We start from the raw sequence: 14,953 nt of genomic DNA on the forward strand, positions 1-14,953 counted from the left end.
TGAATAATTTTGGCCACTCATGCAGTTTTCATTAATAGCAAAAATCAAAAGATGGCTTTATCAGAATAATAGTAAGATTTTACCTTTTTTTGTTTAGATCAAGCCACATAAAAATTAAGGGGCACAATGAACCTACTAGGAATGCCCCTTGTTTATTACTACCCTTGCCTAAATACGGCAATATTAAGACATCTTGAAATATGGCTGAAAAAGCAGATAAATAACACAATAAAGACAAAAATTTAAAAAAAGACAAAAATAAGGATACATGTCCATACAGATGACTAACTTCTAACACAGCTTGGTGATCTGTTTCCTGTTATAAGATTACTTTTTCCAGCATTACAGGTTACAAGGGAAACATAAAAGAAGACTGTCAAGAACAATGAAAAATCATGACTATGCTAGGACAGCATTTTGTTCATCCTATAACTGGTCCCAATGGACCAGAAAAATGAAAAACATAAATAGTACTTAGATATGCACCTTGGACATCAAGATAGCTCCTTGCATAACTAGCTGCTAGAACAACAGTTGTTCACTCACCAGGAGCACACTGTTTAGTCACCTTGTTTAGGCAATTTTAGGCTCTATTAATTCTATATCATTTATGTATATAGAAACATAGGTCAAAGTAACATACCTAAAAACTAATATAATTGAGTTCATCTTTCTAGAGAAAAGTACATGCCACAGTTTAGCAATTTAATCTGTGCTGAATTAGGTATTATCTCTTGCTGCAGATCTTTATTTTTATGCTTTTTTTCATCTACTTCTCTTCAGTTTTCAATAAGCATCAGTTCATCTGAAGTATAGTTCAGGCTTTACTATTCATAGCAACGTAACTCCATCCTTGGATGTGAGAAAGATTCTGTTCTCCTGAGAAGAAACCAGAGCCCATTGATGCCAATAGCAACAAGCTCACAGCAGTATCACAAATAGAATGCAGCCTCACTAATCCTGTAAGCCACCAAGATGATGGATATTGTGAGATGCCATTAAAATATTCCCAATTTTGGGAAGGAAAAAAATTTGTCATAAACTCACTTTGTATAGTTTGGCTCATCCAAGAAAAAATGGGATGTCATCACGCATATAAACATAGCACTACTTCTGCAGGTTTTCTCCCTTGCTTCTATAAATCTTTTCTTCCTGTGAAGCCTATTTCTTTGTGGGGTTGCAGGTACAAAATAATTTACTTAAGTCACAAGTAAGCAACACATGGGAAACTGTCATTAACATGAAAACAGGTACTTTAATAAATTGGGGAAAAATGGGAAACAGAGATTGGTATTTGGATTCCTTTTTGGTTTTACGTGTTTTTCTAGACCATCTGAAGCATCTAATAAACACTTGGTCATTTGTCCAAATAAGGTTCCTTTTCCACCTCTCTTTTTAAGAAATCCTGGTTTTGCCTGTTAAAAACCCCATTTTTATCTTTTATTCAGTAGCACACATGTTCCCTGTTGTACACCCCAAATGTATTCCTTCTTTTCAGGTAGATCCAAAAACCATTACAGACTATTGATACAGATATTGCAAAGAATGTGAAGCACATAAGAGCAGAGAATTCTGCTCTACTGAAAGCTCTGTACTATTGCATAGTATTAAACCATGCCAAATGTTCAGCAGCACCATAATTAAAACTTTGATATTGCTACCCACTGCCTGGAGCACAGAAGTGTGAAAACCCTTACTGTTAACAGCATCAGTTTCCAACTGCCTCACCTTGACGAGTTCTTCCTTCAGCACAAGAAGGTCATAAAGAGACATTTGCTCACTCCAGAGAAGTAATCTAACGTGACTAATGTTCAGATTGACATACCACTAATTTAGAAACTGAATTCTCATTGGACAAGTATTGCAGAAAACTCTGGAGATAACTGGTATCGCCAAGTATTTTGTATTTGCCATACATTCTTCAAAACTCAAGTTCCTGTAACCACAAATAGCTGCAAAAAAAAGTATTTCATCATTTTCTATGGAATAACTCAAGCTAAAGGTACACTCCTACTTGCTCACTTTTGTGCTTTTTAAATAAGTGGGTAACATTCCATATGTTCACATTAAAAAAACCCTAAGTATTTAGATCTTTTTGATATCTATGTTTCATGAATAATGAAATACTTTTGGATTCTTTTTTTTTTGCTCCAATACCTATTGTTTGTAATTCAGTTAGCCATATCTGGAAGCTACGTTCACAGTTTTCAAACTTCAGATTATTTAAATTGAAACATGGCAGAATTCACAGATGTGCAAAACCCTTAAACATGCAGTAAAAACCTCATTAGGAGCTACCTTCCATTGTGTTTGTGTCAACAGGTGATTTAAAATTAGGGGGAAAATGGAGCACAGGAGAACACTTATTTTAATTTTAGAGCAGAGTAACCATGATTATCTTTTCAAATGGTTCCACTCTGCAGCTTTGGATAAATTTTACACTGAACATAAAATCAATGAAGATTATGTATGTAGACACATCAACTGTTCTTAAACATTTCTTCTGACAGCAAATTTCTTAGGAATGGGAATCAATACACTACTATTGCCAATGCAACAGTGAATGATCCATTCACTAACATCACGTCTAGCTCCCACTTTCTGGTCAATGGATAATGAGGAGTTTGGTTTCTGTAAGCCAAATGTCAAATGCCTGGTTACAGAATCCTTGCATAATATTTAAAAGTAAATCTGAAGTATTTAAAAAAAAAATTTGGCAAGGTAGAATACATGTTTAATAAGCAGATTGAGGCCCAAAGTATTCTGATGAACTTTTATTAAAAATAATCTTCCTATAGTAGTATGGAATTCTTTAGCAAAGTCAGGCCACCACCTGTTGCACAGCCATCTTCAGTAAAACAATAAATTTGATCTTCTCTCTTCCTCTGGTGATCAGCACTGCTGGCTGATAACTGCTCTGCTTATGAACACAAATGCTGTTTTGACCACGAATGCAATTTCCAAGCAGCCAAGACACAGCTTTACTGAAAAGGAAATCACCTTTCCTTCAACAAAGCCAGTTTTTTCTAAACTTTTACAGATGGATATAATTCCATGCACAGTCATTAGATCCAGAAACTTCTCAGTATGAGAACCAAAAGTAGCTTAATGACACATTACAAGTTGATTTGTGATGCTCTGCATGCAGTTTGCTTTTCAGGCCTTTGGGGGCTGCTTCCCTTTCTGAAGGCAATGCGTTCAAGATGCGGGATGTCTGCTTCCCAGCGCTGCCTCTATCTGCTGGATGTCATTATGCACTGAAGATTTATGTTCAGCTTCAAATCGAATGCAAGCTTCACACTCTAAGTAGGGATGCCCACAAACATATTGTTCTTTGGAGAGCAACTCTCTGGCTCCATAGATATAACTTGGACAGAATAGTTATGTTCTTCTGCAGCCCATGCCCGATCCAGATCCACAAGTCCCATACACTGCTTTCCTAAAATGAGAGCAAGGGAAAGCACAGAAACTCAAAATGTAGAAACATTAGCAGAAACATGCATGTAAATATTCAATGTTAGGAAAACACATCAGTAAGCCATCTAAAAAATAAGTTCCAAATCTACTTTAAAAAACATCTTAATCTGGTTTACGTTCCAAATCACATCTGTGACTTGTAACCCTCATTTTGCCAAGACCTTGAAGAGATTATTAACTCCTTATTTATGGAAAAAGGCACAACTATTTAAAAGTATTCTCAAAACTTACAGAAAAAAAGTATGCTTTAATGTAAATGGGAAGAAAAATGCTTGGTTTATACCTTAGCCCTCTGAATTGCCGACTTCTAGTCCCTTTATAACCATAGCTGTTTCCCTCCTGTACTTTCACCTAAAATCTGAAAAATCTCTGGTGATTGAACATGAATAGACTAAAATACCAAAAAGTGATCCAGTGTAATTGATTTGAGACATATTACTGTAACTACTTATAAACAAATATACTAAATTGGTAATACAAAATAAGCTTATTTCAGATTTACCTGCAGAAAAAAACCAGGAAGGATAGAGGATATTATTCTGCTTAGAAGTTTTTTATTATGATACAGCCATGACAAGATGATGGGACCATTTGTCTTTACTTATTTACTCATTATAATTGATTATTATGTTCTGAAAAACAGAATTGACTTGTCAGATTGTATTTTCAGCATCTTGAAACTCTATTGAAAGAAAAATTTAATGCTGCTTTGAAATGTTTTATCACTAGTAGTTACAGTCTCAAGTCAACAGGGCACAATCCTGCTTCAGTCCCAAACATAATGATCCTGCCTCTTCTCTTGTTCCTGACAGAATTGTATAGTTAAATGTACTTGGGGTCTGAGAGGAAGAGACAGGAGAGGAAGAGACATCCTGTTTGCCTTTGGAATAGGAGTCTGGCATTCCAAACTACCCTCTGGAACAGCTTACCTCTCTTCCCTGAATATATAAAGAGCTTTTGTGCCTGTGTCATTACCAGCCCTGTTATGCACCCTGGTCAGGTGCCATTAGAAGCTTTGGGCAGGTGGCACCAACACACCCTGTAGTATCCTTGTATTTCAGAGCAGTTGATGCACATCACAATTGAATGCAGGGCTCAGTCCAACCTACCCTGTCTGTCCACAGTGAGTCCACAGCCAGGACTATCCTTCTCAGCTGGATTCCTTAGTTACAAAAGCATTTCACTGCTTTGAATTCACTACTATGACATTTGGCCTCAGTTCTGTTGGTGGCTTGAGATTTGAGGCGGGTTGTAATTGGGTTGGAGACAATTTAAATAGACAATAATAAGGGAGGGCCTGAAAAATATTTTTCCAACTCAGTCCTGTATGGATTTGTATGTTGCAGGGAGAAATCACCAGTTTATATAACCAACCAGGACAGAACTCTGCAAATTACCTTTTGTAGCCCTATCCTCCCACATTAGTGGTTTCATAGAAAACCACTTTCTGTGGTTGGTTGAACAAAACGGCCACTGTCTCCAATATTATTGTTACAATAATACACACTGTCAGGACAAAACACTTAAGTTACATTTGTGGAAAAAATCCCTGCAGTTTCAGACACTGAGACCAGATAAAGTTACAATCCTTCAAAAAAAAAAAGTGGGTCCTATTTCAATTTTCAGTCCACATGGTGTCCAACACTAGTAAATGAATATTGACCTTTTTAAAATTTGTTTTTCAAATATTGTGACGATGACAAAAGAAACGGACAAATTTACTGTCAGCTTTTATGCACGATCTCTATTATTTGCTTTTTGTGCAGCAAGTGTAAGAAGTACTTTCAATTGTTAAAATTAAGCTTCTTAAAAACATCATGCTTATTAACTAGCACTGCTTTAATATACTTTGCAAATGTTTCTTCTAAGCCAAAAATGCAGACTTATCTCTAAGCAGACTTAGAGTTCCTAGCCCCTTCTGTCTTTTCTGGCCTGGAAGCTAGTTTACAACTTCCATCAAAACAACAATACCAGACAGTAAAATGAAAACTGTCACTTGCATATTGATGATTTTGGATGAAGAAAAACATTTCTATAGCAAGAAGAGAACAGCAAGATGAGAAGTGTGACAAAACTTAAATTTTTCAACTGTTATCTGAAGACATCTACTTAATGCCCCATTCATAAATGTCCTACTTCTTCATATATCAAGGTAAAACCATGGTTTACACAACAGCTGCAGAAATTCATACCAATTAGCCTGCGTTCAGGTGGAAGCTGAACAGCTGTCTGATCTGCAAATCTGCAAAGAATCATGTGCTCCTATAAAAAAGACCAAAAAAAAGAATTCATCAAGAAAAATCTGATTAAATGCTTAAGTGTATCAGAAATGCTACCACATTGAAGACAGTATTTCTAAAAAAATTTACCTGTGTGGAAATCCCAATTTTTATATCGCAAATACTTATGTAGGTAAAGTGTTTGTAATCACTGCTTCATTTCCCTTCATGAGTATTTATTTCTTCCTAAACTTCCTAATTCTTTGCAGCAGTTGAATGGGATGCAATGTATACAAGACAGCATTCTTCAAAGACATCCGAAGACTAATTTTGCCTTCAATAACTGATGAGCAACACAGCCATCTTTTAGCACAGTCATAATAGGGCAGCCTCCCTGCATCAATAAGCAGCTGAGACAAAATTCTTTAACAGCTGACTTGAACATTTCTCCCAGGCAGTGATTTTGAATCCCAGGATAGGCTGATGGGTCAAACTTCCTCTGCCCCACCAAATCTAATCAGATCCTGAAGGCAAAAAATACCTGGCTGTGAATAGGAAAGTCTCCTCCAACAAAAGGAGCACAATTTACTTTCAAACTACCCCTGTTCCAATAAAATTTTCTGCAGACACTTCTACAGAAGAATTTCTCCCTGCCCACTCAGCCAGGGGGATGGTGCAGGGGAGGAGCAGCAGCAGAGCCCCATCCTCACTTGCCTTCAATGCCCACTGCCTGTGCCAGCACTGCCAAGGAAGGCAGGTTAGCCAGGTGGAGAGAGCAAGAGCATTGCAGGTGTGGCAGTGGAATTACTGCTCTGGTGACAGCTGTGCTTTGTGGGACAGCTGCAATTCTCAGTACAGGGCAGAAGAAATCGGAACAATCTTAGAATCACACAGCACTCCCAAGTCTCCCACAACGTCATGGGGAGAAAAGATAATTGGGCAACAATGCAAAATGCTCTCCTAAGCAAAATTTCCAGAGCTATAGTTCTGAAACAAGGACATGTTTCAGAACTAAAGGACAAGCTTTAGTTTACCTTCGTGGATATTTGTGTCTTGCATCAAAAGGATTTTTTTTATTCTTGCCTGATAGAAAATTATTATTTTAAAGATTTGGTTCTTGTAACAGGTGGTGAGAGCAACTTCACCTAAGGATACTTCAGGTTCTTCCAGAATTCTGAAATACGGATACTTATTCCAGCTTTTTTAGAGGGCCATAAACATCCAAGCCTCCACCCCACAAAAACCCTTCATATTAAATCAAGATGGCAGTTCTCTCAGTACACTCCACTCAATTCATAAACAGACACCTGACCGCAAAAATTTTTCCCATATACTATAAAATATTATCACTGCTTGATACACAAATATTACTCATTTAAATATATTTATAATATCTTGATGCAAGGATATTTGCTCCCTAGTACACTGCATTGACATGAAGGTTTCCAGCTCACAGCTTCATAAAAAATATGGAAGCAAAATAAGACATGTCATAACACATTAAGGGCCTTAAACATGTTACACCTGGTCAGTTCAGTTCAAATGTGGCTACTCCTACAGTACAAAAGAGGTGAAAATGTTAAACCCAGATGTGGCCACTAAAGAAGAAGGGGTGCCATGGACAATGTGGCCACTGTTAGGAGAGAAGCAGCTTGGGGAGAAAAAGAGGGATTTAGAGGAGAGGGAGAAGACCCATGTTAGCACACAACTCCTCACCAGTCTTCGGGCACCTGACAGAACTTGGCTCTTTGCAACAGCAAGTTCCCAGCTCTTTGGACCAGACCAGAGCCAAGGTAAGTCATGTCACTTAACCTGAACATCTGAACTGACTCCAATCCTTGGCTTCTTACAGAGTGATCCAAAAAGATAAACTAGACGCTGTTATGACTACATTGTTCCCCCTGAAACAATGATTAAATTGTCATATTCCTTGTTGGCTGAAGTAAAAAAGGCAATTCTAAAGTAATGATTAGAAACTCCTCCAAAGTGTGCATAGACAGTTAACTTGGTTACTAGAACACCCACCTGTTCCATTTCTATTAAATTTCCAGAGCTGTATTTGCAAATTTATACAGTGCTACTTTCCAATTCTCCTCGCGTCTTGACAGAGTCTCAAAATGCATCACAGTAGAAATCTACAGCTAGCATAACCTTATTCCTTGCAACTATAAACAAATGAATTACAGCATAATGTTCTCATCAAAAAAGTTTTGGAAATGCCAGACTTCTGGATGTCTTTTTAGATCTCACTAAAATGAAAGATAAGAGAAATTAATTTAAAATGGGAACTGGAGTGGGTGACACAGACAATGTCTGGCTAACACATGGCAACTTTGGCTGCTAGCCAATAACCTGTAAGAATTTATTAATATGAAATATAAAAACACAGCTAGCTGCATAACAGGAGTTATTTATAACTAGGATTATTTGAGGCACCAACCAGCCTAGACCAATTGTATAGACTCTCATGTTACTAAGAGCACCAATATTTTTTGGCCTTATCTTTGACTCCTGTGCCCTTCTGCAACACAATTAATAAAATTCTGGAGCTTCTCCAGTATTGACAAACCCTGTGATTTAAATCTGCATGGTTTAACAGATTAAGAAGAAATTCACTGAGTTGCAATGAGATTATACACGCTGTCCTAATCTAGGCATCCTTGACTTTATAATTGACATCATCTCTCTCTGTACTGTCAGCAGGTTTAATAATGCTAGTAAATAATTTTTTTCTGAGCTGAAACCTGAGTTCTTTGAGATGATGTAACAGTGATGCTGAAAGGAACATTAATCATAGGAAAAATTAATGGCAGCTCCAAATCCATCATGTGGCTTTTGGCATCTCAGTCTTTGGGCATTTATTACCTGATAACTGAACTTCCCTTATAAGATGGCTGGAGATTTTCTGAATTCTTAAAACTCTCTCTAATTTAGGGATCAAAGACGATAATCTAGATTTTCCTACCACATACATTATTTTTGCACTGCCCCCTGTTTCCAAAAGCATTTGGATAACAGAAATACCCTCCTCTATTTCCATATTTCTGTTACAAAGAATTATTCTGCACCTCCAAAAATCACTTCTACATTGTAAAAGTCAAGAGTCATGTCTAGGATTTGAGCTGTAAGTTTACATAACCTTGCTTCTTTCAGAAGGAAACACGTTCTTTCCATGCCACATTAAGTGCCTCTAACCCTCAAATTTTGGGGTGCTCATCACTAACTAGTTTAAACTCACAAGATAAAACTTAACAGATCAGTACTAGTTTTCTGCTGCCCACCTCTCTGCTCTTCCTTTTCCACTCTCCTGTTACCCTTCACTCTGTCAGATCTGTATGCTTCAGTGATAATTTCTCCTGTGTTTCTCTCAAATTATTTCCACAGACCCCAGCTGCTCAGGGTCAAAACACACTTTAATATTTCAAAAATAATTTTTAACAACATTTTTAAAACTGCATAGAATATAAATACTGTATTAAATTCTTGCTGATCTGTTTAAGCTCTTCCCATTTACTATGTCCAATGTTTTAGACATAAATTAGAGGGAGGAATCTAATGTTTATTACTACAGTTGTATTTAACATCTAAACAAATTGGTATCCTGTAATTTTTAACTGATACACTGATTGAAGTACCTTAGGAATGGCTCACTTATACATAATGACAAAAAATGTTTTTTTTGTGGAGAAACTATTTAATTTTATTGAAGAAAAAAGCCTTTAAAATGGATGGTAGAGAGAAAACACAATGGCACCTGGTCTAATAATGAACATTTCACATAACACATGCCCCTCCTCGGGATTAGAAGATAACCACCTATATTTCATTTGATAAGAAGACCCAGTGAAATGCAGGAAGCTGCACACAAACATCTTCCCTCTGTCCTTTTACATACCTTGTAGGACAAAATTTCTTTGAACTGATGACTGAAAAAAAAAATAGATCAATTCAGTTCACATCTGAAAACAGCAAAGGTGGAAAATAGAAGCAATCATTATATATTTGAACACATTTAAAAAAACCCAGCAATATCTGTATCATACAGAAAGGCATAAAAATACCAAAACCCATTACAGCTCCAGTTCACTAGAAAATGGTGGGGTTTTTTTCCTAGGTTATTAATAAAAACTCTCTCTTTAAATCATTATAAATGCTAACATGTACCTACTGTGGTTTTCTCACTGTCATATAAGACTTTACATATATTCAATTACACACACATATATTTTGTTTGTATCACAAAGCTAAAGGGTCTTTACAATGGAATTGGGTACAAAACACAGCTACTATGGGGATGTTGCCAGGCTATCATGTTTTGTCATCATATAACATAAGGAAAAAAAGGAAAAGCAAACCCCAAAATGTACCTCAAGACCAGGCTGATATTTCACAGACTTATGAGGTTAGACAGAAAATTGCAGCAAACACAATCATTTTTGCAGCATCCACAGCAACAAAAATTTTCTAAGTGATCATTTCCAGGCTCTGTGGTCTAAAAATGAAGCTGGTGAAAAGTTAAACATTAACCAGCCAATTTTAAAACAAATCTGCTGAGAAAAATTATATGCCTGTTAATTTTAGAAGGCTTGGAATTTTATTGCCTCTTCATTAGAAGACTTATTTGTATTATTGTGTCACAAGACAAAATGAAAGAGATGGAAGTATCAAATTGACTAAGAAAGAACAGTTAAATGCAAAGGTTATCAAATTGACAAGTTATAAAAAATTACTTTCCATACACTTCTGTACCACACTTTGATACTACAGAAAAGTATGAAAAATATTTCACATGAATGCATATTATCTTTTTAGATTTGTTGATACCTTTTAAGACTGCATGTTTCAGTTTCTTATTGCAGAAAATATATACTTAAGTCATTGATGTAACTCCTGGTAGAATTAAATCTAATTCATCTTCGACATCCAAAATGCAAAGCTCAGTTTTATTAACCAAAAAAAAGTCCAAGCAAAACACAACCCTTTTCCTCCACCTAGTTCTGACTCAGAAGGCTGTTTAACCTCTTATCTTCTGCCACTTTTTGCTTATCTTTTACATTTTATTTATATCAAAGGCATTAAAATTCTTAAGCAAGAGATATATTAGTATCTCCCACAAGGCAGATTTGAAGACAAAATATGTACACAATCCATTGAAGAAGTATTAAAAATATGAACTGAAACACAGAAGAGCTTATCTTCTTGGGAATAAATCAAAGAAGTTCTACAAGCAGTAAACTGTGGTATAAAGCAGACCCATTTCTTTAAACTGACTGCTTACATCTTGCTCCAACATTAAAATGTCAATTCCCCTTCTTAAAGTAATTTTCATGAGTTTTCTATTCACTTTGTGATTTGAAGGTAGAAGGTCTGCATATAAGATACTATATCTACTATGTTGATTGTATAAAGCCTTCTGAACCATGAATAGATAAATCTAGAAAAAAAAAAAATCCAGGAATTATCAATCTGCCCGTGAGGATGGGTTGACAAACAGGAGGAAACAGTTTCATTTTAAGTGTGAATCAGCATAGTCTGGTCACTCTCAATGATCCTCAAATGATTAATTCTATACTCTTTTAGGATTTTATTCCTTCACTTAAACTGATCTTGCAAGCTTTAGTTTACCTTCGTGGATATTTGAACTTGACTGTATTTTGAATGAAGCCGTAGCAGCAGGGGGAGATGACAAAGGCTGCCCGTGCCCTGAGGCAGTGCTCAATCACCATGTCTGTGGCCACCCCACAGGCATGCAAGGCCACCTACAGCAGGCAAAACAACCAAGAAAACAGGGAAATTCATCACTGGAACATTCTAAATACAATCCAGCATTTTTTTTGGTTGACTGAGTTAATTAAATGCATGAGGAAATTTTTGCAACTAAAGCTGTTACACAGAAGGCCTGGTCCTTAATTCTCCAGTTTTTAATTTCTCTCCTTCATATCTATGTCGAGGAAAATTTAGGGTGTATTTCATTAACAAGGAATCAATCACTCACCAAAAGCACTCAAAAGGCAGGTGCACTTCATTGTGATCTCAAATAAACCAAACACAAATCTCCAGGACAAATAGTAGTTGTGGAATACATAATAACAGAAAAACGTATGTGGTGATTTGTAAAAAGTTTTTGTCAAGCAAAAAGGACTTAGAAATACAAAGAACTATGTCAAAACTGGATTTCAACTAAGCATCATGAGAAGAAGCAGATATACCTGAAGGTCACATCTTAAGGAAAAAAATTATGCTATTATGCTAAAATTAGGCTGATATTATATAAAATTAGATAATTTGATTTTCAAGTACTGAGTAAAATCTATAGGAAACAAACACTGGAGCTAGGGGAGGCATCAAATACAACTTGCCCTCCTTTAATTACTTTTTTCCTCTTTGTTATTCTTTTATTTATTTTTCTTTCTGTGAGGGGCTCTAACTAAAACTAAAATAACATTTGATCACAACTACCCGCGAGCACTGACATGTTTGGGCAACACAAAGGTTGCACCCAAATTCTTTCTGCTCTCCTACAGAAAAGCAAATGACTGCAGTACTCAACATACTGCAAGGGAACACAGGCAGCTCCCTCCTATCCATAGCTGGGATGCCAAATGCACCACTGAAATGGGGCATTACCTTCTCTGCCTCCTCCCAGGTGCCTTCTCAGCACCTCAAAGAGTAGGCCTGGTGCATACTTAAACTAAGGATGTTTTTGAGGCATATTTCTGATTTTATGCAGCAGTGTGGATTTATTAAACTACATTGTTTGCTTTGTTTTTAGTTCACTGTATGTCTAGAGAAGAGGTTTAAGACTGCAGAGCTCAGATTTCAGGGTTCAAAGCCGTTTTTCAAGGTAGAGCAACTGGAAGATAAAAACTTTGCTCTCAGATATAGATTAAAACAAAGTCTTTTTTGTTTCCAGTCTGCTGCTGTAAGCTCAGCTGAGGAGACCATTAATCATCAACTGAACTGTAATTGCATACAGATGGAAACAAATATTCTTGTCTCAGGCAAAACACTAAAAAATTAACAAGAAAATAATTGCATGATTAAATTTTCTGCTCATATGAATTTAACAACAAAAATAAAACTAGTTTAACATCAGAAATAGAATCTTAATATCACAGCTATCAGATTATCATGGAATTCAATTATAGTTACTTCCTCATCTATCCAAGTAGAAAACAAAGCCAGCACTCTGCTTTCCTCTTTTTGCTTGCAGAAAAAGAGACCTTAAAAAAGCAGCAGATAAACCAGTAGCTTTGCTGAGCCTGTATGACCTGTTACACCAAATGATATCTCTGGCTTTCTGAAAACCCATTTAGTTAAGAAAAAATCCCAAATAAAATTCAAGACAAAGCTTTCTCAGTATACCCTATACATTGAACTCACTATGTGAAACAAAATAAAATGTGAAGACTAATGCAGATATTTAGAAAAGAAGAATTTCCAAGTGAACTCTTCTGACATATACTTCAATATCTCCCTTGTCACAAAACTTGAAAGAGAGAATGTAATGCTTTTTTATTAAATAAAAACTCCACAGGGTTAACATTGTATTAACCTTTAAAATGGGCCCCCAGAAATCAGGATCAGAATTCCAATGACCACAAAATTGGAGACTCACTTCATAAAACAACTATTAAGCATTTCACACACACCAAGTCAGTGTATTATTCATGAGATCCTGGTATTTTGAAATAGCTCTCTAGTTCATGCACTGAGATTTATATGACAATGTAGCACAGAAAATAAAGCTAGAGAATAGGAAATTTACACTTGGAAGGACTGGGCTAAAACCATTTATTCTCTCCTCTGTCTCCTGCATTAAATTTCTTTTCCTTTCTTAAATAAACCAACCAAACAGTTAAACAGCACTGTTCATGTATCATAAACCTTTAGCATTACCTATCCCCAGCTACAATCTAAACAGGCTTTTAGATGGATGATTTAAAGAACAGTCAGTCTTGCATGGAAAGCTTGCACCTTGCCACACAGGTTCATATTCTATTAACAGCATAAAAACCTAGATGACAGGAATATTTACAGAGCTACAAAATACTATTTATGCCTTATTCTTCACTAGGGCTGTAAAATTCTACACAGAAGATTAATCTCATTTACTTTCACAGTCTGTATAGACATACAGAATTTTATTCTCTCATGTATATCAGTTGTTTTAAGAATAATTAATCAGACAGAAGTTTTGAAGTGGAAAAGTTATAATCACTTACCCCAATGTTAAAAGTCCCATTAAAATAGTCCAAATTTGCTTGAATAAACCAAATGTTGTTTAAACCTAGTTCATCACTTCTGTCTTTAGCACGGATCAGAGATAACTCCTTATTTTCTATGAGTACCACCTAAATTTCACACATAGGAGAAAGTAAGGCAAAATAATACTGAGAAATAAAAGTACAACACTACCAAGCAGAAAACTTTGTAGTTTGTTGACAAAACCTCTGAATCACTTGTGGCAGAGTCTGAGATCTACAAAATTATTATCTGGACACCCGGGAACAAACATTTAATACTTGCCAATATTAATCAGACTACCTTTGTCTTCTCTGGAAAGCACACACTCATTTGGGGATTATGCTAAAAAATTTGCATGTTCCAATCCTAAATCCTCTGCTGAGACAACTGTGACCTCTATATGTCCTCTCTATATACACATCTTTCACATCTTTTTAAGATGATTACCAGAAATCTTTTTATTGAGGATTTACCTGACATGATGGCATCATATAAGCAAGAACAATTCCAACATGGCCCTGTGAAAACAAAAAGAAATAACAAAATCTGAGTCATTTTTCAGTGTTCCCTGTTGTTCACTCATTATGTGATGAGCATCCCCATAGCAATGAGAGAACCTTTGAAAGCAGCTAAAATTTCAGCATCTGCACATCTGCTTTTCTTTGTAGCAGCAACCACCTAGCACTGCAAAGACGAAAGCTGAAAGAAGTTGCACCATATAAACAAAAACATACATTACCCCTCCACTGCAAAAATCCACAATCAAATCTCCAGGTTTTGCAAGTTTTGTCACTGCTGCTACCAAATTGTTCAGCTGCTGCTGCTTCCTGAGAGCCCGGTCTCGAGACATCTTTCCTGGGGATGACAGAGAAAATGTCTAAGTAATGATCAACAGCTCTCAACACTGACAATTTTACATGGGTAACTGCAAAGCACTGCAAATGCAATTTATCACTGAGATTGAAAACCGCTGGAAAACTTGTACATCTTAATCCACTTCAAGCTAAATT

The 14,953-nt window shown here is 36.2% G+C and overlaps 1 protein-coding gene across 6 annotated transcripts in view; it reads right to left on the bottom strand.

The window, feature by feature from the left end:
• Positions 1 to 2,759: 2,759 nt before the first annotated feature.
• The window catches only part of GSTCD (glutathione S-transferase C-terminal domain containing), a 45,858-nt gene continuing 33,664 nt past the window's right edge, over positions 2,760 to 14,953 (bottom strand). For 5 of the 6 annotated variants that reach the window (XM_039703786.1, XM_039703787.1, XM_039703784.1 and 2 more), the window contains 7 exons: positions 14,683 to 14,798; positions 14,417 to 14,461; positions 13,922 to 14,050; positions 11,322 to 11,455; positions 9,592 to 9,622; positions 5,670 to 5,739; positions 2,760 to 3,439 (listed from right to left, as the gene is read on the bottom strand). In XM_039703786.1, coding sequence (XP_039559720.1) covers positions 3,303 to 3,439; positions 5,670 to 5,739; positions 9,592 to 9,622; positions 11,322 to 11,455; positions 13,922 to 14,050; positions 14,417 to 14,461; positions 14,683 to 14,798 — 662 coding nt within the window. In that variant the 3' untranslated portion in view covers positions 2,760 to 3,302. The remainder of the gene's footprint in view (positions 3,440 to 5,669; positions 5,740 to 9,591; positions 9,623 to 11,321; positions 11,456 to 13,921; positions 14,051 to 14,416; positions 14,462 to 14,682; positions 14,799 to 14,953) is intronic. The other variant, XM_039703789.1, reaches the window with a different exon arrangement.

Source organism: Passer montanus, unplaced genomic scaffold, assembly GCF_014805655.1.
Source record: "Passer montanus isolate IOZ18808 unplaced genomic scaffold, ASM1480565v1 scaffold169, whole genome shotgun sequence".
Lineage (NCBI taxonomy): Eukaryota > Metazoa > Chordata > Aves > Passeriformes > Passeridae > Passer > Passer montanus.